The 26198-nt window shown below is 42.4% G+C and overlaps 2 protein-coding genes across 10 annotated transcripts in view; one reads left to right on the top strand and one right to left on the bottom strand.

Annotated features, from left to right (window-relative positions):
• LOC123031414 (aminopeptidase O (putative)) overlaps nt 1–11225 on the top strand; it is a 197362-nt gene extending 186137 nt beyond the window's left edge. For 4 of the 5 annotated variants that reach the window (XM_044446363.1, XM_044446364.1, XM_044446359.1 and 1 more), the window contains 2 exons: nt 1960–2104; nt 6764–7474. In XM_044446363.1, the coding sequence (XP_044302298.1) occupies nt 1960–2100 (141 nt within the window). In that variant the 3' untranslated portion in view covers nt 2101–2104; nt 6764–7474. Of the gene's footprint in view, nt 1–1959; nt 2105–6763; nt 7475–11145 lie in introns of those variants that run through there. The other variant, XM_044446362.1, reaches the window with a different exon arrangement.
• Nucleotides 11226–13496: 2271 nt separating this feature from the next.
• Nucleotides 13497–26198, bottom strand: part of FANCC (FA complementation group C) — a 79839-nt gene continuing 67137 nt past the window's right edge. For all 5 annotated transcript variants that reach the window (XM_044446366.1, XM_044446365.1, XM_044446368.1 and 2 more), the window contains 5 exons: nt 23901–23976; nt 23645–23726; nt 22198–22372; nt 17772–17972; nt 13497–14276 (listed from right to left, as the gene is read on the bottom strand). In XM_044446366.1, the coding sequence (XP_044302301.1) occupies nt 14121–14276; nt 17772–17972; nt 22198–22372; nt 23645–23726; nt 23901–23976 (690 nt within the window). In that variant the 3' untranslated portion in view covers nt 13497–14120. The remainder of the gene's footprint in view (nt 14277–17771; nt 17973–22197; nt 22373–23644; nt 23727–23900; nt 23977–26198) is intronic.

Below are 26198 nucleotides of genomic sequence, written 5' to 3'. Positions count from 1 at the left end.
CTAAGAAAGATTATGAACTCCTGTTTTTGTAGTTTCCTTTTGTTTGGTGGCACATGGCCTACCCAATCACAGCTTCCTTAAACAGATTTATCTGTTTAAAATTATCCCCCCCCCCAACAGTACTTTAAAAATGGACCAGGAAGATCCTTTTCCAGATATTGAGTGTGTCAGTAATTGCAGTGGCTTCATCCATTGGCTAAAAACAATAACAAGGGAGCAGATTTGTCTCTCACAAGGTGAATAGGCATGGCAGCAGGCACTTATTTCGCCTTGGCTCTCAGGACGCCATAACCTAGTACCTTGGATCCTGAATCACCGTCCCTTTTATAAAAGGCTCTTTCCATCCATGGAACGAACACTGATCCAGCCAAGGTTCCCACTGGTGGAAGGCAGATGATGGTTATTAATTCCTTGTGTGCCACATCCCATGGTGGTCTGGAAGCTCTCCCCGTGCATATTTTTGTACAGAATTGGGGGTTGAGGAATGATCAGCAGAAAGTGCTTCCGCTTTTTCCACCATTAGGAGTATCTGATGAGGGGAGCTTTGCCCTGAGGAATTGAGGATTTAATTTAAAGTTCAACAAAACAAAAAGAGTTGTTGACTCTATTACAATGGGCATGGTTATTTTTATATTGTGATACTCCTGAAGTAGAGCCTTTAAGATCAAAATGCTTGGTTTCTTCTTTTGGCTTGGCATTTCAAGATCCCGATTTACAGTAAAGGCACTTTGATAGGATTTTAGCATAAATTATTTATGTGAGAGTGGTTTCGGATAGTTGCAAAATGTAACAGCTACCCCAATTGGAAAAAATAATTGGTGTTCTAAGTAAACACTGATCTTGTTCACGTTTTTTCAAGGACTTTTTTTTTTCAGTTTGTTTCTCTGTGTTCAAAATCAACATTTGGAGTAGGGAAACACAAGTAGGGACACAGCTACTGCTCGCATGATGAGAAAAATATATCATGGAATTTCAGAGAAGCAGCATCTGCAATCTTCCATATGTTTCCAACCCAAGCATTAATTTGCACACAACAAGAACAAACAGCATGTTTCCAAGCATAACACGAGCACCTTAGATGTTACACTGCTCACACAAGTAGATTTTCACATGGTAGTTAGTCACAGAGGTTTGCCAGCTGCAGTAACATATAAACCAGCTTGAAGTACTCAACCAGCAGTATTAAGTCAAAGGATTTCAATGAAGATGGATTTATACTTTCATGCTCTTTAAGAATTCCTGATAGCAAATGGTAGATAATGTTTAAACCTCCCTTTTAATCTTCTCCAAAATTTTGTGCAAACTAAGACACTGGTAATATGCAAAATTAAAGCAGTCTGTTGTGCGTTCTAGTTTTGAAAGGCGACTTGGTTGTTCAGAAGTCTGAAGAAAATGCAAATGTAACCTTTGAGGGTATTTAGAATAACAGAAACGCCAGTGTTTCCTAAATTGTGATGTTTTAGTTATAGAGAAATAATTAAAAAAGGCACATCCAAATGAGAATTTTCAATGTGACTTCATTGGCTATTTGGCAGTACTCAGTAGAACACTAGATTCTTAAGAAATTACTACAGAAATTACTAACCAGTAATTTCCACTGGTTGTACATCATACATGCTAACCTATTTGTGTTAGCAATCTACCCAGCAGAAGGTAGTAGCTAGAATGAAGATGGTAGCCAGCTTACATATGCCAGGCTAATGGTTTAATGCTTAGTACAGAAGCATGAAGGAGTCTGAGCTGGTACCTCGGGGCAATGCAGTCCCTCCACACAGCTGCATACCAGCTTCTGCATGCGTTCTGTTTCCTCATGACAAATGTTAACATATTTTAGACAGAAAAAGTGCATCTTCTACGAGTATAAAAATAGATAAATAAATAAATCCATCCTAAATTCATTACACTGGAATTGATAGACGATTATACTGTGGAATTACTATGTTTTGTTTCCCCTTGCAGGCAATGGGTGTCTATCTGTATGGAGAACTGATGGTGAATGAGGACGCAACACAGCAAGAAATTGCATATAGAAGTTTTGCTGCAACCCGGGACCAAATGGATCCATCTTCAGCTAAAGTAGTGGCAGAGATGTTATTTTAATGAGGTGAATTTTTTGCCCAGCAAGTTACATTCTAAGAATGCCGGTTTAGAGAGAGGGGAGATGGCTTTTTTATCAATGAAATTAATGAAAACCTTTATTTGGTAAGATCTAATATCATATAATCAGCAATAGATCATAGAAGGGTTAAATCGTTTAAAGATAAAAATTTGAATAAAAAGGGTTCATTTAAAAAAATAAAAATTGAATACAACTATTAGATAAGTTTGCTGCACACAAAAGAAGTGGTTTGTCCTTGAGCAAATATTCATTCTTTTGTTGAACCAACCTATGATCTTGTCTGAAAAGATCCAATTTTAGACCGTTTTTAGTCAAAACCAAGGCTCTTGAGCTGAAAGATCCGTCTGATTTTTCAGGCTTCAAGGCTGCAGACAGGTCATAGCTCTGTGTGGACTTGGATGCTTTTCTTTTTACTATACATTCTTACGGATGCTATAGCCAACTTGCAAGACCAGGCAAGACCTGCATTGTGAGCAGGACGTGAGCAGACTGCCACCACCGCTGCACAGCACGCTCAAAAAGCAGATCTGTTGAGGAGAATGCTCACAAATGTGCTTCATCAAAATGCATCCTCCGTAAAGATACTAGATTCACATGTAAACTAAGCTATCCTTCATATTGTTCTTCCTACGTAGCTATTTGGATCTTTGATAAACCTCACAGCCAACTGACCTGCATTTTTAAACTGTACATGTGTATCTTTTTGTATGTAACTGGTGTAAACATGGACTATGTACCGTTTGTGACTGAATGGTAACAGCTGCGCTTTAATGTCAGTTTTTAGGTGTGGGGAGATCACCACTGGATAAGAATAATTTAGTCTCTTTTTTCCCCCACTCCAGGTGTGGGCTGTCCATTTGCAATCTATATATCTTACTCTGAAGTCGTTCTTACAAACCTGACTTGGTTGAAATCATGGGTTCTTTCTTTTTCCGAGGGCAACTCACTAGGTAGAGGGGGCTATTAGAACTACATGAAATGAGTTCATAGCAGACATACTGACTGAATTTGAATATGACAGTCCATCCCCTCCATCTAGTTATGATGGGGGTGGGGGTGGCTAGCCATAATGGGTTGTCGTGCTGTCTGGACCTGGGCAACTGACCCCCCCCCCTCCCGTGGGTACAGGGAATTGGCTAGCTATTCACTTGGCAACGCTAGGGAAAAACGTGGCTCTTGAGCCCCAGGTACGTGCAAGTTCCAGCCAGCCCAAAAGCAGCACTTGGGGGCAGCTAGCAGTGCCCCATTCTTGCCCATCAGGAGCTGTGTTTGATATCTACAGATGGTTCCTTCCAAATAACCCAGTAGCGCCTTGAAGGAGCTGTTTGTGCGCCTAATGCCAAGCATTGTTTAATTTTCTCAAATATTTGGGGAGGGGAAAACAAACTTGGTTGGTGGTTGTTTAAATGAAGATCATAAAAGCCATCTTGACAGCCAGCTTTTGTGAGTTCAGTAAATAAGTGCTAAATGTCCATGGCAAGCCAGAAACAACTCCTGATCACAGTGGGCAGGGTGGGTGAGGAGACAACGCTGTCCCTTTGGGGTATCCTCTTGAGCACCTACAGGAGGACCCAGGAGAGGAGGAGGAGAGGGACAGGCAAACCATGGTACATGGTGCGTTATTCGCAGCACCAGTCCACTGTGGATGACGACCAAGGTGGCTTGGGATGATGTGGCACCATGCCCACTAACAGCTTTCTAGTGTGTAACCGTCCTAACCCCTTAAGCAACACACCAAACAATATATTTTGTATGCTGAATAGCGTTAACACTATTGAATGTAGAATTTAACTATGCAATATTTCCCATTTATTTATTTGTTTGTTTGTTTGTTTGTTTGTTTGGGATGTAATTTTATGTTACTTGTACAAAGAGCCATTGTGGTGTAGTGGTTAAAACACTGGATAGGGAGCCTGGGCTCTAGTCCCCACTTGCCTGAAACTTGTTTGGCCACACACTCTGTGTAGCCTACCGCTTGGGATGATGGCAGTAAAACGCTGGGGGGGGGGGAGGCTATGTGGGATGCCCTGCATTCCCTGGGTCAGGCTAAAAATACGATAATATACCAACATTGCTTTACTATAAGGATCCTTTTGAAGCCAGCCTTACTTTGCATGTCAGTCTTTTGGATTGTTCACTTAAGTTTGCACTTGATGCAGTGTTAGAAGCCAATCATTGCCAAAACAGCCAATCAGAAAGTATTGCCTAAGCTATACCTAGGCCAGTGCAATATCAAAAGCATTTTATGATGGAAATGCAGGCAGATAAGCCTGTTAGAGGATGACTGTTGACTGAAGGTTACTTTAAATAGCATCGCTTAGTATGTGAGCGGGTACTGTTAAATGGTGACAAATACCTTGCTGGTGCTTTGTTTCTTCAGGCCAGGTGTAAAAAGTGTTACCACGTTATCCTTATTCAGTGCATGTGATCTGCGTGGTCACATTTCCCAACAGATCGGTAGCTGCTTTTTCCTGATGTGTTGTACTACAACTCCCGTTGACAGCCAACATTGCCATGCAGGCAGCTGCTGATGGAAGTTACAGTCTAACCTTTTGACAGCACTGCATGTACAGAACCGGAGTCGATAAATCTTTGGCTATTGGGTCTCATAGGAATGAAATTAATAATTCAACAGATTGAGTTCAATGTAAGAATCATCATTTACATTTCCACTTACACAGATAAAAGCTTGGGAAAGTGTCAGTCACACTAACATTTCCATGTGTAATTGGGCTGGTATCTTATTTAATGTAATTGCCTACCTTGCAATTAAGTCTTAGAGCAGCCTGTACTGTTTCACTGGCTTTAGAAGGGAAAAGCTAGAAATATGAATTTTTAAACTGTTGACTCTGCTGCAGTGTATTTATTCTGCTGCAGTTTACTCTCGTGCACTCTCTCTGCCTTTTTGGTATAATTTAATGGTCTTCGTTAACAGACATGTTAAAGACATTAATTCAGTCAATAAATAGAACATGACAACTTTACAACTATTTATACTGTTTTCTAGAGCTGATGCATGCAATTTCTTTTCAGTTGCCAACATGGTGATCCAAAAATATTCTAGCATGTAAATTAAATGTGTGACAAAGTTGGATTTCTGAAGGTCCATAAGTTCTCTGGATGGAGCAATTATTGCCGCACGCAGAGTTTAGAAAGGCCACCCAGATGTCTTTCCTGTTTTGGTTGTTTGGGTTCCTGGCATGCTGATTTGTGACTTAAGATTAAAATCACATTGCCAGGGATTACCACATAACCTTGACATTGGCTTCTGTGACTGAGTCTGTAAGGGCAGTCTTACGCGCCTACTGCTGGAACCGCATGAATCAACCAACCCTAAAATGCACAAATGAATTCCTGAAGGATTTCAGCTGCCATTTTATCTATGTTCAGAGGAAGACCTCTCTAGTGAGGTGCAGAGCTTAGCTGATTGGTGAACAGTGATTGATTTCCTCTTTGTTCACAGTGGCTAAGTTCTGCACCTGAAGAGAAGTTGAGATGGAAACTTTCTTAAACTGTCAGAGAGTTCAATTGTTGCTGCTGTGATGGTATAATGGAATCTAGTTTCTAGATCGCAACAGATGAAGAAGCCCTGAAAAAAGATTCAAACACGACACTTTGCTTCCTCCTGTCAAGAATGAAAAAAATCCACTTAAGAAAACATCCTTGTATTGAAGTAATCAGTAAATGTGAAAGTTTGTGTCTTTGTTTTTCGTGGCACTTAGCTAATGTATTGTTAAAAGTACTTTAAAGATGGTTTGTCACTCTTCAATGAAAGCAGTCCTGTTGTGTCTGAATTTGCAGCTTAGCAGTGTGTTATTGCTGATGATATATGGTTTTGTTTTTATTCTCACTGGAGCTGCCCCCTGCAGCGGTTGCTGTTCCAGGCTGTCGATGGACCCGTCCTCCGGTGCCTACTGAGCTGATATCAGTTCTGATTTTACATACTGGCTCAGTTCAGCAGGAACAGGAGTCGAGCCCTAAAGCAAAAAGGCTTCTTTACTAAGTACACAGACGTCGGTGAAAACCTAAGTCTTACTTCATACCTGAAAACAGAGCTAAAACAGACTGCTGCTTTGATGTGGATCACAAATCCTTACATGGACTACATACCACGGTCTTGCAGAAGAGCCAGTAGCTTGGCCAGTGGGTGGGTGAGATGATAAGGTATGTGTAGGCTGTGTCCAGTTATAAAGACTCAAGGAGAAAATGTAATGTAGTATTTCAAATACTTCATTCTTCTGCCTTTCAACTTACTAGCCACTATTTCCAGAAAAAAGAGCAATGCAGCTCTTTTGCTGATGTTTCTAATTAAATATGCTTTTAAGGAAGCTGCTCCAGTGATCACATAATTCTCGTACCTCCTATGCAGTTCTGGTGGGACTTTTCTGTTATGGAATGCTAGACCCTACTGTCTTCTCAAATTGCATTCTGTCATGACAAGAGCATATGACATTCACATGAATATCAGGTTCTAGTTGTTGATTTGCCTCTACTGCATGTATTCAAGGAAAATTAGATTGACGGAGATGCCTTCTTTCAAGAAGCAGGGCAGGAAAGAATAGCCATCTCTTCTAACTCAAGCATGTTTTTATGAGCATATTTTCATTGTCTGAGCAATAAGTTTTTCTACTGTTTCCTTTGCAGGAAAGATCAGAGACTTTTAAATATATCTGCTACCAAACGCTGGTGGTGCTAGGATTTCACTGACCCTGGACATCAAAGGAAGGATTATGTGACCACTAAAACAATCAGCTGACAAACATTTTACCCCAGTATTTCTTTTTCAGAGGGTTCTGGCAATCAAAATAATAATAAAACCTCCTATAGTCTCTCATTCCCGCAACTGTCTGTGACTCCAGTGCACTGCCTAGCATTAGCTCACTGATGACGTTCATTGTTAGCAAGATTTGTTCTGTAAGTTAAGGCAGCTCTGTATAATAGGGGCCATTGGCAAGTGAAAATAAACCAGAAAGCACTCATGCCTTTTTCTGAATAGACATTTTGGGCTCACTTAAAATTGGTTGCTACACTCGGATATGCTGGCCCAATTTAAGTTGGTCTCAATTATTAGTTAATCTAAATCCTGGAATTCTTTAAACATCTGTATTATATTTTTGAATATGGAGATGGGAGAAAAATTAAATTAACCCACGGACATAAGAAAATTGCATTATTATATATGCCCTACTCTGTGTAAACTACTGAACAGAACATTAACTCCAGTATAAAGTACAGTTTACTTCAATGTAAAATACATTGCTGGGAATGAAACTGATCCTGCTAAAATCCCAGCAGATTTAGAAGCCCTTTCTTTGTAACAGTGGCAGTGATTTCTACAAATAAATTGTTTCTGTAGATGTGTGTGGTGTAACTTATTTAACTGTATGTAAGACATTTAGAGTTATAAACAGTATCGAGTTCCATCTTCTCCTTTGTAGTTTGTTTCAAGATAATAAGTACAAAAGAAATGAGAGCGTTCATAGCCCTTCCAGCTGTGCAAAAGCTGAAGCCCTGTTCCTGCTTAACTGGCATAAGGGGTGCTTGCCCTTGGCCCATGCACCCACAGGCGGAGCTGTGCCTCCTAAGCCAACCTGCCTTTCTGAAGCTCTTAATTAGCTAAATTATGCTTTGTCAGTAGTCTTAACTTGAGTCTTCCAACTTCAGGACAAACTTGGACTTTGCATGACATCATACTGAGTTGTAGCAGTGGCTGATAATAGAACCTTTTGATGTATTCAAGCACAAGCTATTCATGAAGGAAGTTATGCTCCATTTCACAGGGTTCTGCAGAGAATAATGAAGGGATGTATGCATGATTGCTGAAACAGGCAAAAGCTGCTAAGGAGACTTAAACAGTAGAATAGCAACTATTTGGTACTGCATGTGCAAAAGATACTTTATTTAACCTTGTGATTTATGGCTGTTTTGATTTGTTAACTGTAAGTTAGTTATATATTCAAGAATCTGTTTACACATATCCCAATATGCAGCTTACCAGCATAGTGAAAAGCCCAACAAACAAAGACACACATTGCTAACACCATCTTGTTCAATGCTCATATTTGGTTCCATTTTAATGTCAAAGGACATCAGACAAGCTTGGTGTTGTCAGTGACATACTTCCAGAAGCCATCATCGAATCTAAATTTGAAATGTATTAAATACCAAAATATTTTATTTTTCTTATTTTAATTTCTGTTCCCAAATATGTTCGCTTTTCCAGGTGGGAACAGTGTGCCAACTTTTATTTTGACAGAGCAGGTTCAGTTGTAGCATTCCTAACTCTACTAATGCAGAACAAATGGAAGTTTGCAGTTTATCTAGACAGGGTTTAGTGCATTTTTCCAAAGTTCAGCAGATGGTTTCAGATACAGAAAGCGCGCAGTCCTCCTTTCACAATTGCAAGCAAATTGTGCAACAGAGAGGACATCAAGCCTTGATGGCTCAGATCTGTATGAAGTGCTACCTCAGCTCATGAACGCCTCAGTTCATGACCAAATTGGGTCACAAACAGAAATTTCAGAAAAATTTTGCCTCGGGTCACGAACTCTGCATTGGGTGATGATTGTGATCACGCCTGTCTTCCCTGCAGGGAACATGGGCGTGATCACGGTCATGCTCGGGGGGGGGGAAGAGGGGGAGATGGTCATGATCTTCGTCACTTTGCTTCAAATTTTTGTGATTAAAAAAAAGTTACAGAATGGATTAACCTTCTTTACGTTCAACCTTATGGGGAAATTTGATTTGGCTCGTGACCAATTTGGTTTGCGACCAAAGTCATGGAGCGGATTAAGTTCGTGAGCCAAGGTACCACTGTACTATGCTTTGCTATACCGAACTGACCATAAAAGATAAATGTGAGAATTGTCCCAAGGTAATTGAATGTCGGGCACATTAGCTTTGCTTTCCTACACAGTGAGAAAAGGAAGACTCCCAATGGTGGAAAACTTGCAAAAAGTTTCAAGTTCAACCTCTGGCATCCCCAGACCAAGCTAGGGAAGTCACACTGTCTGAAGCCCCAAAGAGCTGAACTACACGGACCAATAGTATCAATAAGAATAAGTTATAACAAAAACGTAAATCAATAAAAAGCAGTAACGCCACCAGCAAGTTAAAACACCATTCAAAACTGAGTTTAAATGTGCAAGGCATCTGAGGAAAAGCATTTCATCTCCAGACGGAGGATAACCATGGAGAAGCCAGCCTGGCCTGCCTTGGCTGTTAACTCTTAAGGCCTGGCTGCAGCCACCGACAAATCTCTTCCTCCCATTCCCATTGTATGGGGCCTCTGCTGCTCCACTAGCAATCTTAAAATCTGAGCAGGCTCATATATGATGCTTCATGAATTAGAGAGATGCTCAAGAACAGTAATCGGCAATCCAGCAAAATAGGGCTGATCTTGCCAGATCCTGTTGCCCCACATCTTATTTCAGTGCAATAAAAATAAGTTTGAGTTTGCTTCTCTATTTCCAGTTTGAATAATCACTTGACTTACAGTAAGTGCTATGTTAAATTATCACAGGCTTCTCTGTCATTGCCATTTGGTCTCATTTTCTCTCTGTCATGCATGAGTGCGTGGGCACACACATGCGCCTGATGAGAATAACAGTTCAAACATCTGATGCAGTGGACTCTCACTTACCAATGTGCACGCTGCGATAAAACTGCTGGCTTCCAAGATGCCACAACATCCATGCTATACCGGGGTCGGCAACCTTTAACACTCAAAAAGCCATTTGGACCTGTTTCCCACACAAAAGAAAACACCGGGAGCCGCAAAACCCTTTTGACATCTAAAATGAAGATAACACTGCATATATCGTTTTTTACCTTAATGCTATGTATAGCTTCATTATGATTTCTCTGCAGCTCTTGTTCAGTCACTAAAAACTGTTATTTTTAATCTTACATTATAAACTAGGACTCCTTTCATATATTTTGAATAGGAGAACAGCTTTCTGCAGAGTCAAAGTCAGTGCTAAAGGGCTGAATGCATTAAACAGCAAACCCCATAAGTTCATCAGCAGTAGAAGCAAATGAATCTACCCATGTACCATTAAATGTTAGGTTTTCTTCAGAAACTTTTCTTCGATTTATCCATGGTTGGCCTATGGTGGGGGGGCAGGGGAGCTCAGTAAATCGGCCCAGATCTGGGCGGAGGCTGTGCCAGAGATATAGGTGTGTTTAGTGACTGATTAGCAGATAAACAGTCAAGTGCTGTGAATTGTGACAGGTCCCAAGCACAGCTTTTAACATTCAGATGAAGGAGATTACATTGGGACAAAGAGAATCCTTTCAGCAGCATTTCGTGTAACGAGATCCTGCAAGAAGCTTGTTTAGCAGAGGAATGTAGCAATTTAGTTAACTAGCTAGCCCTGCGTTCCTGAGTGGAGCTTCGAGCAGATCAGCGGCTGCGCCGGCACGTGTTTTGAGCAACGGAGCCACAGCAGAGGGGTTCAAGAGCCACATGCGGCTCCAGAGCTGCGGGTTGCCAACCCCTGTGCTATACCATACCAACATGATTAGAAAATATGTTCACTTTCCTGTGTTTCCTATGTCAAACAGGTTATCATCTGCTATAGCAGCCTACCCCAACCCAGTGTTCTCTCTGTAGTTTTGGACTGCAACCCCCATCATTCCATGCTAGCTTGGACTAGTGTGAACTGAAATTCAAAACATCTGAAGAGCATCATGTTGGGAGGCTGTTCTGCAGTGTATCCTGGTTGAACTAAGTGCGCTGCTTTAGAAGTTTCATTCAACTTAACTGAACGTCTTTCCTATTGATACTGAACAGGACTGCAGACTTTTAGATTTCTGATTTTCACTTCACAAGACCCATATGCTGTTCTAACAGTGAAGCTTGATTGATGTCTAGGATACAGATAAGAACTGTAACAGAGAGGAAAAATTCTAGGCATATAAGCAAATTGTTCATTCTCTTACAAAAAAAAGTGTTGAAAAAGTTCTTTTCAGTAAAATGCTGCAATAAACACCTGAAATTTCAGTTGTCTGGCTTTTCTCCATAGGAATGGAGAACACGCTGCACTGAATCGGACAGAGCCTTGCTTCATCGAACCTAGTCCTGCTAACACTGCGCAGTAGGAGCTCTTCACGGTTTCAAGTGGGGTTCTTTCCCACCCTCCCTCGGAGAAGTCCCAGATTGCGTCTGGGACCTTCTGGGCACAAAGCATGTGCAGCAATGGCTTAGTCTCCAATAGCAGCTGAAGCGCCAGGTCATTTCTTAGAAAAGATATGAAGATGTGCTCAGGATTCACAAGGAATTAGTAAGGTAGTACCTCCAAACATAGAACTGCTCTTGGGGAAACTGGAGAAACCCCCAACTGATTCAAATGAGTTCCAATTTCTATACATTCAATGTGTGCATTCTGAAGCAGGCTGGCTTTTGGTGGATCAAGCAGATTTTTTCTTTTTAATGGAGAGGGCCTAAGTGCACATTTGCAAATGAATTTCCTCCCCAAGACCAAATCCATTCAGTGAAAGACACCCAAAAAGTTGTGAAATGCAGCCAAAACATTAAAAAAAAAATCCATACATACCTCACTGCTGTTTAGAAATGCACAACAGTGTTTGGAGGAATAGCTGCCACTCTTTCTCCCACTCTTTTTAGTTGCTGAAATTAATTGGCTAATAAAGAATAATAAAGAGAACAATTGTGTTTAAAGCAAAACAAGCCAAAAGGAAAATTAAAGTTAACAGGCTAAAAGCCAAATCCTCAGCAATAATGAACTCACCAAATTGTTTTCTTTTACTCTCACAGTACTTAAATTATTATTTAAAGCAAAAAGATTGCTTGGTAGAAGCTGTACTACTGAAGCTTTGCCTCTGCCAGTTGAAAGTAGTCCAAGGTGTTTTAGGTTGCTCCTTTTATTTTTTCTTTTTGGTAGATGGAGGTGAGAGACTTCAGTCTTCACCGAAGTTGGCTGTACAGTGTTGACCATTAAAAGAACCCAGTCAGATTGAGTACACTTAAGCCCTTCAGAAAGCGGCTCTAGAGATTTTAATGCCTTTTATATAGTTAGACAGATGGCAGGAGGAAGATAGCCAGAATAAGCAAGGGAAACTCCTTTCTGGCATTTGCTCTCAAAGGGACCACCCCAATGCAAATTCCCAGAATCAATGCTAAGGTAACATTCATAATTGCAACCATGAGCATGCCTTCTGAAAAGTTCAGGCAAGCACTTGAAAGGAAAAAATACACCCGTTTTCAAGGTGTTAGCCACCTTGGTAGGTGGACTTAAACAGAGCCATATGTTGATGTTACTGCAGATTATTAGCACTTGAAGCACCTGCCAATATGCTGTATCCTACCTTGCTGAAGGCTGCATTGTTCAGAACACATCTAGATCGCTAGCTACGCCATGGAGCCATGCACACGCACGCACACAGTAACGAATGGTACCTTTGCTAAAAGGAACTGGAAAGGACTTTTCTAATCAATACTTTGAAATATCAGCGAGCTTCTGTAAAAGAACATGCTGAAATAGTCAAACTATGCAAAATAAATGCACTTCTGTAAGCAGCTTATGACTTGAATGCATGACTGGGTGTAGCAGCTGCCAATTTGGCTACATTACCTAGCCAGGGTGGGAGAAATCCTGTGTTCCTCCAGCTTGACCTAGACATTGTGGGAAGCAACTTGCCCCTAGGATTACACGGACTAATTGCCAGAAGACGGCAGAACAGCATCAGGACTGTTTCAATGGGCTAGAAATCAGGCAGCAGCGCACACACACACACTCTTTCCCCCCAGATACAAGTCTGTGGGCTAGTACAGAGGGCAGAACGGCCAGGCTGGCATACACAGAACACTGCCAGCCAAGCACCCCTTATCTTTCACTGTTCATGGTCTGAAGTCAGCTATATGCCCCTCCCTTTATAAAGCTATGCCCTGCAAATAATTCCCTCGTTCCAGAAGTACGTTGGTGTAAAAGTTTCGGTACCCACATTTGGGGGCAGGTCTTCAGTGGAAAGCCTATAAAATAAACTCAGAAATGAATAAACATCTGAGTGTGGACTTTCTGGGAAGTATGCCTTTTCTGTAAACAAAAAACGTGACAGGCTTCCAGATGGGCTTCTACTATTTCTCCCCACTGAGGGCTAAGCTGAAAAGTTGGGAACATTATGACCTCAGTGCATATAACTACACGCACTGTGACTGGTATGGTGCAGAGTGTTTTGCTGTGGAGAAGTCAAAACACATTTCTGAACTGCACAAGTTTTTTCTTGGTGTTCAAAGGAGATCTGCAGTCTGTACAACCCCAACAAAAGTGTACTTGCTAACTAACGCTGCTTTGGCAAAATATGAAGTCTGCTTCATTCTGAGTGTGGAAAAAAAATGGGAAGAAATACAAAGAGGTAACTGGTCTGATGCAGGCATTTACTTCAAAACGAATGATGAACAATTACTTGCTTGTGATGAGGCTTAAACCCTACAAATCAGCATATCAGAAACAAGCAACTCTATTCAATGGGAAGCCTGTCAATAAGCCATGGAACTTTAAAAACATCCTCTAGGGAGGCAAAGGAGGAAAAGATTATTTCAATCAATGTGCTGAGAACACTTTAGATTTACAAGCATTTAAGATCCATAAGAAAAATTCTTCAGTACAATCATGTTTTGTTTTCAGCCTTAGGATGCAGCGTCCAAGACTGAATTAACAAGAATAAGGCACTTCTAAGCCACAGCTGGTCCTGACCAGTGTATGACTTGAGAAAATCCAGTTACATGCTCAGAAGGATCACTTGCCATTTATTTGTACAGCACAGCCAGCGGGGACAGCGCATGGCCAACAAACCAAGCAGCCAGGCTCGGGCAACATGGCGAGTCACCCCCAACTGACAAGCATATTGTGTTGCATGATCCCAGTCATAACCAGGCATAGACCTTTTTTCAGAATTGACAAAATGGAAAAAGGCTGAATACTTTCTTTCCACTCAATGGTTCTGATTAGTTGGTCTGATTACTGGGTCAAAGTGAATATCAATATGAAAACTCAGTCTCGCAGTTTAGTTTCTGGAGAAGATCATTTGCCACTTTTAAAGTCCTTTGGTATTTCACTCCAAGTTGTCTAACTCGATTTGAAAGGCGGATAAGAAGGGCTTTCACTTCCGGGATTTCATGGCCCCCAATTACAAACTGAAAAAAGAAGGGAAAAACAGATTTTTTTTCAGTGCTTTGCTTTCTGACAAAGGCAAATATGTTTGCTATGCCTTGCAGAAAGCTACAAAGCTTACCAGGTGAAATTCTTTTTGACTAAACACAAATCAAAATGGCTAGTACATTCAGAAAAACCATTGGGGATGGGGGAGTGCTGTTAATTAGGTGCCAGGACTCAACCTGCCTGAAATTTGTGCCCTCTGATTTGGAAGGGGAAGTTACTAATCCCTGCTTGTATGAAGGGAAAATAGTTCTAGTTTCTCAGCAAAAAACAAAAGGCTTTCTACTCTTCATTACTACATAATATTTTCCAGTTGAGCCAGTACTGCAGTGGAGGCATGGCTGAACTACCAGAAGTTGTCAATTGCCGTGGATGATGGCACCTCTCCTTCTGTTCTCTAAGGTCTCCTGTTCCTCTAAGTTTAGTTGCAAGCCTCATAATCACTGGGGGGAAATCCAAAGCATAGGGCCTCTTTATGGGAGTCCCCATAACCGTGTCCCCAAGGTGATCTTTTGGGTGATTCCGCCCCCGCCAGCAGCTGACAAAGAGGAACTGCTAGCAGTTGCCTGCCTTCTTGAAAGGTAATGATCCAGTAGCCAGGCCCAGAAGGAAAGTCCAAAAAATTCAGGCAGCTGTCTTGATCCATCAACAAATCAGTTCTAACCAGTTATCTCCAGCAGGAGCTGGTCTTTAGTCAAACAAATGGGTCCTAATTGCCTATTCAAACTACCCAAAAGCTGTGCATTACAATAGGGTGTAGCTCCCAACAGTTCCTTAAAAAACCACTGCATCCCTAGGCTGAACACCAGGAGAAAACAAGTTGTGATCCCAGTAAAATTAAATCCCAAAGCAACTCCAGGCAACAGAACTATATTTGGACATAATGCTTCTCTACTTAACGAGACCACAATCATCTATTCAGTACTGCTCAAACAGAACAAACTGACCTATTTCTTGCTTATGATGAAGATGACACTGAGCAAAGCTCACCAAAATCATTTTGTTTGTCTTTAAGATGCCAGAAAACCTTTTGTTGTTTTTGCTGCTAAAGACTCTGGAAATCAATCATCTTTTGTTCAGTATTGATAAAGTTCACATATAACAGCGGCACATGATGCTATTTCTTTAAATATACAGCCTCTTATTGGCCCGACTGGAGGTTGCTCCATGATGTCTGGCCACTATGGGCTAATCAACAACCCAAAGTTAATCTTCAATTAGTAGTCAGATTAACTTTAGGTCAATCAGAGGGCACATATTGAAAAAGTTCACAGCATGTGTCAGGGCAAATTCTAGGATTCACATATTAACAGCGCAACCAGGTCCGAGGAGGCCAGAAAGGCCATCGATTCCACCCTCCTGCTAGTGCAAGATGCCAGCTAATGTGACCAGGGCCATCCTTTTCGAGGGCAGCCCACATGCTAGCATCCCTATACTGGACTGGAAAAACATGGCATCCAACCCAACAAATGTGTCCATAGGGCTGAGGCACACGGACCATCACTCAACATTAGGGCCAAAACATTGCAGAATTAAAATTATAAAATGTATGCAAAGGTAAGATTAAGGTATGGAAGACACCTGCAGAAGTCTGTCCTCACATGCCTGGCAAAACAGACCCACTGATTTCACAGACTGTGATGTTTTCCTCCTCAATCCTCCCTTACCAAAACTGAATTAGTAAACGCTACTCAGGAAAGCAGATAAGACTCAAAACTGCTGAGAGTAACATGCACCTTCCCTCAGAAGGAAGGCTGCTGAAGACAAGATAGGGCCTATTCCATGATGCATGCCCGGGGGGGGGGGGGCCGGGAATGCTATTTACTAGCCATGGCAGGGTTCTCTCAAACTCCCTCAGGTATGGAAAGACCAGGAAGAAGATAAGAGTAGCAATGCTTGGTCCCCCGTGTCCAGTGACCATGTAAAGGAGCCTTTTGTGTGTACAGATGAGTACAGATGTTTCTCCTACATTCAGGGGAGTATCTTCCTTCCACCCACCATGATGTGGATGAGGAATGTGGATCCATGCTCAGCTGAGAAGCTCATGGCTGTGGTGGGGGGGTATCACTGATGCTCAGGGCTGATGGGGCTACTCATCTGAGGTAGAACAGACATTCTTGAAATCAGATGAAGGCTCAACAGCATTTGAAGCTAGCCTTCTGGGAAAACACATGCTCTTTCAAGGATAGGGCAATCAACTTTCCCCCACGGTAACTCCCCTTCTTTTTCTTCCAGCCATGGCAGATTAAAAACTCGAACACGGTCAAAAAACAGGGCTTGAACAAGCCATCAGGTGGCACTTTGCCTGCTTTGTGAGAGGCACCTGGACAAGGATTTTGGTCTGTTTGTTCTTAGGCTGGAGTGCCTATATCAAGAACCCCCGAGACTTCTACGAAAAGTCCATTTTGGGTAAAGGGTAAAAGTCCATTCTGCACCTTGGAAAGTATCTGCATGAAGAACAATTTGGGGTTGATTTGCAACTCCTCTAATAACGCTTGGGACCAGCCCAGCCCTTGGAGCGGGGCTTGATCTTCTGTCTTTTCCATCCTTTGAGGGGCTCCTTACATGGGGGCCTGGAAGGGGACGACACCTCTGAGCCATGGTACAGCACTCGGGTCCTCAGATCAAGCCAAGCAGGGGGATGGCGTATCGGCGCTTGCGTGGTGTGCCATCCCCACATCAAGGATGCGAACCACCTTTGACACAGAGCCCGGTTCAAGTCGGAGGAATGGAAAAGCTGCATGCAGCTCCACTAGTGCTTGCTGGAACCCTTTTCTTTTCAAAACAAATTTTATTGTTTTCACAACACCGGGCAGCATTTTCTTGTCCTGCCCTGAGGACAAAGGAGCAGGCGAGTTCATATGTCCCCTCCACACACAAGCAGGGTGGAAGAAGAAAAATAAGGAAGCTCCACCCAGTGGGGGCACCTGCATGGAGCTTGGTGAGCACAAAACCTGCAATTCCTTTCTTTCTCTCTAGCTTGTGGCACAACTGTGCTGTGTGAGCAAAGAAAGCAGAGTAAGAACAACTTGTTCTAAAGAATTCAAGGCTATGGGAATAGTCAGAGTCCTTTCCTCTTGGAGAGAAGGCAATCGATGGTTGGTCTTGCATCCTAACTAGCCAGAAGTGGTCAACCCAAAGGATAATGAATACCCTTCTCCCTGAGCACAACTGTATGCACTGACTTTGCTCCAAAGGAAGGGAGCTTGCAGTTATTTATGTACGCTATAGAAAGGATTTTTTGTAATTTATTTCCCCCTTCAGTATTTTTCAGCTGAGTAGCAATCCCTGCACTAAAATTTTAATGAGGATGTGCTGGGATACACATCCTTTTCCTCTGCCCTGCTGTGTGACACAGAGACTGTAACCCACATACACAGTGCACACACAGGGAACTTAATTCAGTTCACTGTGCCACACCGGATTTGCAATAAACATTTTGCTCCCAGTAAAACAAAAGAAAATGTGCTTACATGAACAGTAAATTCTTTGGCTATTGCGTGTCCACCAGGAATGAAGAGCAGAAAACTAATAATCAGATGCATAACCAGGTGTTTGATGCCTTCCTGCCTTATGTTCATTTTGCCAGTAACTATAGTCTGCAGATCTGTGATAGAAACAGCTGGCTTTCTTGAGAGAATTCTCAGATGGTCACATACAGATCTCACTTCCACCTGTTGAGAAACATTGCGTGAGACAAAGGTAAAACAAAAAAAAACGCAGAAGTCTCATTCATTTCATGTGATTTGCAGGAAAGCATACAATTGATCCCTTGCCCAATTAAGTGGGTGAGGGAGGGGAGAGAAACAGAAATTATTGGCCAGAAAATGAAAGACACAAAAGAAGCAGAAAAGAGATACAAAACAACAAGTGGTGAAAAAATCCTCTCTCTTTAAATCTTGAAAAATTAAGTACTAGGGGCTCTGAGCCAGGGTTTGACCTTTTTTGTATAAAAGGAAATCGTGAAAGTCACAGGGTAGAATGAAGGCAGATTGTTATATTGTGGGAAAAAGAACAGAAGGCTCTTTGAGGGCTCACTACAATACTGCAGCTACAAATCAATTAATCCCCATGCAATCTGACCTCCAGTGATAAAAATTCTGATATGAGCTGGGGGGTTGGTTTCCTTCTAGTACTGTTTGCCACACATTCCCTTCAGCGGCCAGAACAAACAGCTTCTGGAGGCAAAAGAGAAGTAGGATTCCAGGGACTATGAATGAAAGGAAATTATTGGCTGGATCCTAAGTAGTATTACCTAAAAATATTTGCTACATAAAAGGCACTGCAGGAAATGGGAAAAAAGAAGTAATACACATTTCCTTCCTGTCAACATTAACTTTGCTTTTAAGGGCACAATCCTATGCATGTTTGATGGAAAAAAGCCTACAACCCCAAGCATTTTAATCTGCCCAGACACTCATAGGATTGTGCCTAAGCAATGGAGTTCCTTATGAGAATTTCCCAGTTTGATTTATAAACATATGTCCTGGTTTAGAGCTTTCTATGCCCTGTATATCCCATTTTCTATGTGATAAAAATGATTGTTGATGGACCACTATTAGTATACAGAGCCTAATCCTAGCAACTATCCCAAATGTTCAGGGCAGCACCTGGATTTAGCGCAAAGGCTAAAACGATGGGTGTGTGCACTGCAACCCCGGCACTCCTCTCTTGTTCTTGGAGGGCACAACTATGCCCAAAAAAGGGCACTGGGACAGGTGAGCTGAGACAAAGGCAAGAAAAGCATCGGTCTGCTGGGTCCTTATGGTGGCCAGATAAACAGCACTAGCCATTCACAGTGGGAAGAATGCATGCCACCACTGCTCCCTAACAAGAGGCGTATCTGATTTCACTCTTCTTTGTAGTACGCCTTTCCTGTAAAAAGCTCCCTGAAGTCAGAAACACAGATAGCTGCCTTAAATTCAGTCAAACCCTTGGACCATCTGGCCCAGTACTGCCTACACTGACAGGCAGCAGCTCTCCAGGGCTTCCAGCAGGATTTTTCCCAGCTGTACCTTGGGATGCTAGCAATGGAACCTGGGACCTTCTGCCGGCAAAGCGGGCACTCTGCCACTAGACTGCAGCAAATGATTATGCGAGACACCAACTAATTTCCTATCTAGGAATCTTACAGAACCAGATCCACAAAATGCGATGCGAACGTGAACGGAGACTGCGTGGACACTCTTTGCTATCATGACTCCGGGTCAGGGGTTGGCAAGGCTGGGCACTTTCCAAGTCCGCACCCACAGCCAGATGTCCCCTGTGAACCCCCAGAGTCCCCCGAGATTGCCCCTCCTCTTGCTGTCTCTGCCTGTGTGGCTGCCCCTCCTTCACAAAGCAAGCGGTGATGTGAGCAAAGAGGAAGGGCAGAGCCTCACCCTCTGAGCAGAGCCTTGTTCAGCAGTGATTTTGACACGAGGGACAGGCCCAGCAAGCACACAGAAGCAACAGGGGCAAGGAAGATGGGGGAGGGGCACTCAGGGTTGGGTGCCCACTGGAGGCATCTGGCCCAGACTTTCCCCCACCTCCAAAACCTGCAGCCAGTTCGATGAAGCTCATCTGCTTGCCTCATTGAGGCTAGATCCTATCCATAATAGGGCTTGACTCTTAGAAAGTAAGGTATGGTTTTTCAAACTTACTCCAGCTTGCTTAAAAGCCATATTGAATTGTTCAACTTTTTCAAATAACAAATTAAATCAAATTACTAAAATTAGCCTTGATGGAGACCACCTTATCTGAAGGTGCTCCATTGAGACCAATCAGACAATACAGAGGTTCAGTGGACTACATCACTTCTGGGTCTATTCCTGTCTTGGAAACACATACAAAAGTCATGCAGAGTCTACATAGCACCTTGCAGCCTATTTAATGGCTGCAGCTGCAAGCTCCCCCTTTTGCCTGCTGAAGGGTTAAACACACTTCTTCCCTCTGTGGAAACTGCTGCAGACATCAAACACTTAAGAGGATTTTTTTTAAAAAATATTCTTTTATCCTGAATTTGTCAGGCATCTGTTTTGCAACTGGAGAAAAAGAAGTGTGGGAGGAATGGGAGAGTATTTACTGGAAGGGGTCAAGTCAGGACATGAGCGGTTACACAAATTAAAGGTGTAAACAGAACCCCTGGCAGCTTTTTAATGAAAGAGGACTCAGGAAATAAGGAAGTGACAATTAAAATTTCCAGATGTCACTATTATTTTGTGGTACCCATACCCGATGTGCCATTTTCCACCAACGGAAGACCACCTTTGAGTCTCTCAGCATGTTTGACTGCTTCCACTATTTATTCCAGCCCCAGTGTTAACAGCCGTATCATTTACATGCTGCAGTGCAGTGAAGCTGCTTCTGCCCAGACACCTTCGCGTACATTCTCCAATTTGAACAAAGCACGGAGGACATGCCGAGGCATCCATGAATGCGGAGCTTCAGTGTGGTGCGCACCAGTCCAGGGAGAAGCTCGCAGCTAGGCAAGAGAAGTGTCACCACTCAGCAGCTCACCTGAGACCTGGCTGCAGTGCTGGGATCCCCGCTTGCTGCCTTCTGGCAGTGAACCCCCTACAACCTTAGCTACCAGTGTGCTGCCAGCTTGCTGAAGAATGGGACAGAACTGAATGGACAGGAACTGCTGCATGAGGGGATTCACTGCCCTGGAGCAGCCTTCTCCACCAGGGTGCCCTTCAGGTGTGTTGGAGTGCGGCTCCTATGCTGGCGTGGGATTAGTGGCGTTGCACAAACCGTTGGTGCAAGGAGGGGAAGGCCGCCCTAGAGAGATGCCAAATGTTGGACAGGGTAGAATTGTATAGCTGTAATTATATTTCCATGACCCTTAAAAGAAAAGATGCCTTGTGGATCTTTCTGGATCAAAAGAACAGGAATCTACAAATAAATACTAACATCTTCCTGTTCTTTATATGAAAAGGCTACATGGCAGTAAATCAAAGTCAGAGTGCCAGGAAGTGGCTGGAAGTTACTTTGGCATAAGATCAATATGACCTCTGAAAGCACAGCTAGACAGGTAGGGTTAAGTTCAATTCATTGATGAACACTCTTGTTACTTTCACCCAAGTTTTAAACACATGGTCATGGTGAGGCTGTCCAATGCTATGAAATCTTGTCACCAGTCTTGTCAACAACTGGCACTGGACAAAGTCGGCTGCTGAGAAACACCTGTGTACTGTCTACTGTATGATAAATTGACCACTGATATTTCACTCACTCACCCTACTGACAATCCAGTCCTAAAAGCTATTGTTATTTTACCCTAAAGAGGCTACCATAGAGTTCCTGTCACCTGCAAAATACTTAATAAAAAGATTTATAAATGGAAATTTCAGCAGCAGGAATACCTTAGGGCACATTTCCATACAGGTATACACAGAACGAAATTCTACCATTCCCAGGGAAATGGTTAGGAAATGCTGGGAATTGTAGGACTCTCTTCTGCCTAAGCCTTACAGAATTGTGCCTCAGCAATTATCTCTACCTCCTCCTACAAGCATTCTCTGCAGCAGAGGCAGGAAACCTGGTCCACACTGAAGGTCAAACTCAGTTTTTGAGATGCTGTCAGGAACTGCATTCCCATGGTGGGTGCGGTTGAAGGCGAAGGAGGAAGGGCCATAAAGAAGAAGAAAAAATGCTGCACGTTGTAGTTAAGAGGCCTGTAACTAAACCTGAGGAAAGGCCTTCACCTACAGAAAATGGAAATCATCAAACAATCAGTGATTGGAAGAAAGAGGGAGGAACCCAAGGAATACAGCCTGGCCATCTGCAGAATTCCAGGTGAGTCTGGTTCCCAGCCCAGAGGATTGGCCATCCCTGCAAAACAGGCTTTTCCGTTTCAGTGCATCACTTTTCAAACATGTTACGGAGTACTGAATGTTCATGTACATAATTACTCACCATTGTTTGCGTTCTCTGCTGATTCTCATCACTAGGATTATAGTAAAATGCCAGAAGCCAAAGCAAGGCATCTGAGGATTCAGCTTGTGACACCAGCAACTCTTCTGCTGCAACATCGACCCATTCTCCAAAATGAAGGAACAAAAACCAGTTCTCAAAAAGGTCACTACAAGACCTGGAACAGCATAAAGACACCTTTCAAATTTTCTATCTGTTATAACTGTAAATTTCAATCAAAGGTTCGCAAAAGGAGCTGGTTTGGAAGTGCTGAACTCTGCAAACCTTTACCAGCAGGAGAAGAATGACAATGACAGTGCAATGTATTTCCTACCAGGAAAAATTAATCATTTGAGCAAAGGGATTGTCTACCAATCTAATTTATATATAAATTAGAAAAACAGGAGATTGTTCACAAATACTTTAGACATTTTTCTATTTTGGGAACAATTTTGACACTGAAAACTAAACTCAGTCATACTTTTTCTTGGAGCTTTTTATGTTGCTAATGGGAATATTGTGTCTGAGAAGCTGGACACAATTTTAGTCCTTAAGGAAATTCCCCAGAAATTATTTGGGGGCTTAATCTGGGATATCACCAAGAGACAGATAACATTTAGCTCTACCTTTGGTTTCTATCCGCCTCAGAGTATTTTTCAGAAATTAAAAATTATTAACAGCACAATCTTATGGCCATCTAAACACAGTCTAGACAGCTACAGGATCAGAGACCCAGCTCCAACCTCAGAAGCCTCCTTCAAAGGTCAGAGCTGGAACTCCAAAACTCAGAATGCCCTCCAGCTCAGTCCTCAGAGCAGGTATGGAATGAAGCATGCTGGCTGTAGCTCCCAGGTTGTAGGGCGGATGGGTGCAGGGCAGATGGTATTCCAGACAGGTGCCACAATATCCTGGTGGCACCTCAGCCTCCTCTCTTCCTCTGTGAGGTGCAACACTTAGATGAAATTCTCATGCATTTTACAGCACTGCAGGAGCATGCCCATAAGCCTCCAAGTTCAGAGGGTTATGGGCAACCTCACTGGATTGCAATATAAGAATCCTAAACACAAGCAAAAATGAAGAGTTTAGGCCAGTGGCATAATGCCTATTGATGTTCCTGGTACTGGGTCTGAAAGCTTTCAGTCCAACCTGAAGACCCACACATGTGCTAGTATACATTTGAAGGTCCTATGTGGATAAGTTTCACATTTAAATTGAATGCAGTGAGTAGACAACTGCACATGCCACTCTTGTGTGTACAAGACATGAATCCACACTTCAGAGAATGAGGAAGCCCTTGTACACAAGGGTGTTTTACTAGACTGCAAGAAATTGCTGGATCGGGCTACCAATTTCTTCCATTTTGTACCTGATATACTTTTGACATTCTCTAAATAAAATTAAAAGCGGGGGGGGGGGGATAGAAATGGAAACCATAAGTGCTGCTGCTCACCTGATATCCTCAGCTTCTACTGTCGCTTTGAGTATTTCAGCAATGTGGTTCAAATGCTGATATAAACCAGCAGCTGGCAGATCTAAAAGATTAGCAGTAATCAAAGATACTTAGAACTGAATATGAAACTGTTCTATTTTTTGAAAAAACAGAAGAGAAAATGTTAACATAGTTGAAGATTTAGGCTGATTGACCTCAAACATAAACACAACTGCAGGGTCTAGCAATATGGAGAAGACTTCATAGGTGTTCTTACCTGAGGGGTGCTTAAGGAAAGCCATCACAAGTGAGTGTGGATTATTAGGAAAATACGCCTTCAGTGGAAATTTATGCTAAAAGGAACACAATAATTTCATATCATTAGAGTGTAAGAGCATACAAGAACCCAAGAACATAAATGGCTCACTTATGGCCCAATCCTTAGAATTTGCAACATCAGCAAACCTATCAAGAAACTTGCAAACCCTGCTTAAGAAAAGAAGCAGCTGCAGTCTCAGAAAGCCATGAGTAGCAAAATGGCCCAAAGGGTTCCTCACCAGCTTTCAGAATCGGAATGTCAACCTATCTGCATAACAAGTTGCAGTCTAACGGAGCTGCATTTCAAAGCCTTCCAACCACATGCAGTAGCTATGGGATAAGACAAAATATCCTCTTAAGGATCAGTATCTGTTTCAGTAATAAGAAGCAGAAAGTAAAATGGACACTCCAGAACAGAAGAAAGTAAGGAATGGTGTCCCTGTAGACCTGTAGTGGAACCAGAAGTATTTAACTAATCCTAAATTATCTGCAATCAGGAGCAAACAGCAATTCAGCCAAGTCTGAAACATACAGCAGGATATTCGGGATAGTGAAATTCCTCCAGATTGGCAACAAACTGGAATGTGGTTCAATTTCAGGAAGTGCAGAGTGAAACAAATATTTCGATCATCTCACACTGCAGAATATGTAGACCAGGCCTAAAACACAACACACTTTTGAAAGTTTTCTGCCCTCTTGTAGTACAAGACATTAGGGTTACCTACCAAAATTGTTTAGGAATTGATCCAACACCCTTCTTTGCATTACACATAACTTATGGAATTCATTACCACAGCATCAATGGTGTGGTAATCACCTCCTTAACAAAAAAAGTTAATCTTGACATTGCAGATGACAGAAAGTAAAGAATAGTGGGATGGACAATTTCTCCATGCCTTCCATGTATGTTTCACGTGTGCCTGATTGCTATTGGAAGCAAAATGGTGAATTAGATGCCCTCTTGATCCCAACCAACTAAGGATTCCGGGTTTGCTTCAATTCATCTTTTAGTGCCACATATCAGTGCTGTGGATAGTCATGGACAGGAAATTCAAAAAGTAATATTATACCTATAAAACATACTCTCACCAAAAAGTTACTTATGTTATTAATAAGTGTACATTATACACATATATTTGGAAAAACTGAATATTCTGCAGACCTGAGCAACATAAAATAGTTGGACGAAACTCAAGACAGCGGGCAAAATCCACAGAGGCATGTCTGCCCCACCACATACGCAACGACACTTCAGCACTGCCAGGGCAGCCCAAATGAGCAGAAATGCTGGTTTCAGGAAGAAGTCAGATAAGTGGAAGTCACAAAGGCAGCCCCACTGACTGACTTCTTCCAGAAACCAGGGTTTCTGCTCATCTGGTGATTCCCTAGGAAACACTAGGTCTCCCTTACGTAAGCAGTGGGTCCTGCTTCTGCAACACAGTTGGCAGGGCCCACTGCCAATAGTTAGTAACTTATTACCAGTGTACTCTCTCCTTTTCTTCAAGCTGCTCAAGACAATCTACATGTTTCTCCCCATTTGTGCCACCATCTAGACAACTACCCAGTGAAGTAGGGTAGGATGAGAGACAGTGACTGGCCCAAGGTAGCCAGTGAGCTTTCTGGCTGAGTGAGGATTCAAGCCTGGGTCTCCACCATCTTGATCCAACACCTTAACTCACCTATGTGTGTGCACTTTTCTGCATCAATGACCAGCAAGGATCCCTTTGCATAACAAACGCAAATCTAAAATTTGTACACTCCCTCAGGCCAAGCACAGCAAGACAAAAAGAGGTGCACACTATTAAAGAATTGTAAGCACTCCTGCCAATCTACATACCAAACCAACACCCAAGTTCTTCTCTAATCATAACAGTGAACATGAAAAGGCCCAGTTAATTTTTTTTAAAGCACCTCAACAACAAAGCGCATAAATAACCTTTACAGCTCCATAGTTTGCTCCTGGCTATTTGAAGGGTGTGGGATCTTGATTTAAGTTCTCCACCCAGTCCCACCCACCAGCCTGAAGCTGCAAAATGTGCTCTTGCCATGTAAACAGAGCAGTATAAAATTGATGGGCGTGGCAGGTGTACATATTAACTCAGACAGCTGCAATTTCAACCCTAATTCATACCCTTTGAAAGTAAAAGAGAGATTTAATCGCAACGCTAATTAGAGTCAATTATGGCACTAGTTCCAGATGTAGATTCATCCTTTCATGAGGCAACAGTTCCCCAGAAAAGTGTGGAAATGACAAAGC

Source organism: Varanus komodoensis, unplaced genomic scaffold (genome assembly GCF_004798865.1).
Source record: "Varanus komodoensis strain SLA01 unplaced genomic scaffold, ASM479886v1 scaffold5, whole genome shotgun sequence".
In the NCBI taxonomy this organism is placed as follows: domain Eukaryota; kingdom Metazoa; phylum Chordata; class Lepidosauria; order Squamata; family Varanidae; genus Varanus; species Varanus komodoensis.
The sequence above is the reverse complement of the archived record's forward strand: the minus strand, read 5'-3'. Positions and strand labels throughout refer to the sequence as shown.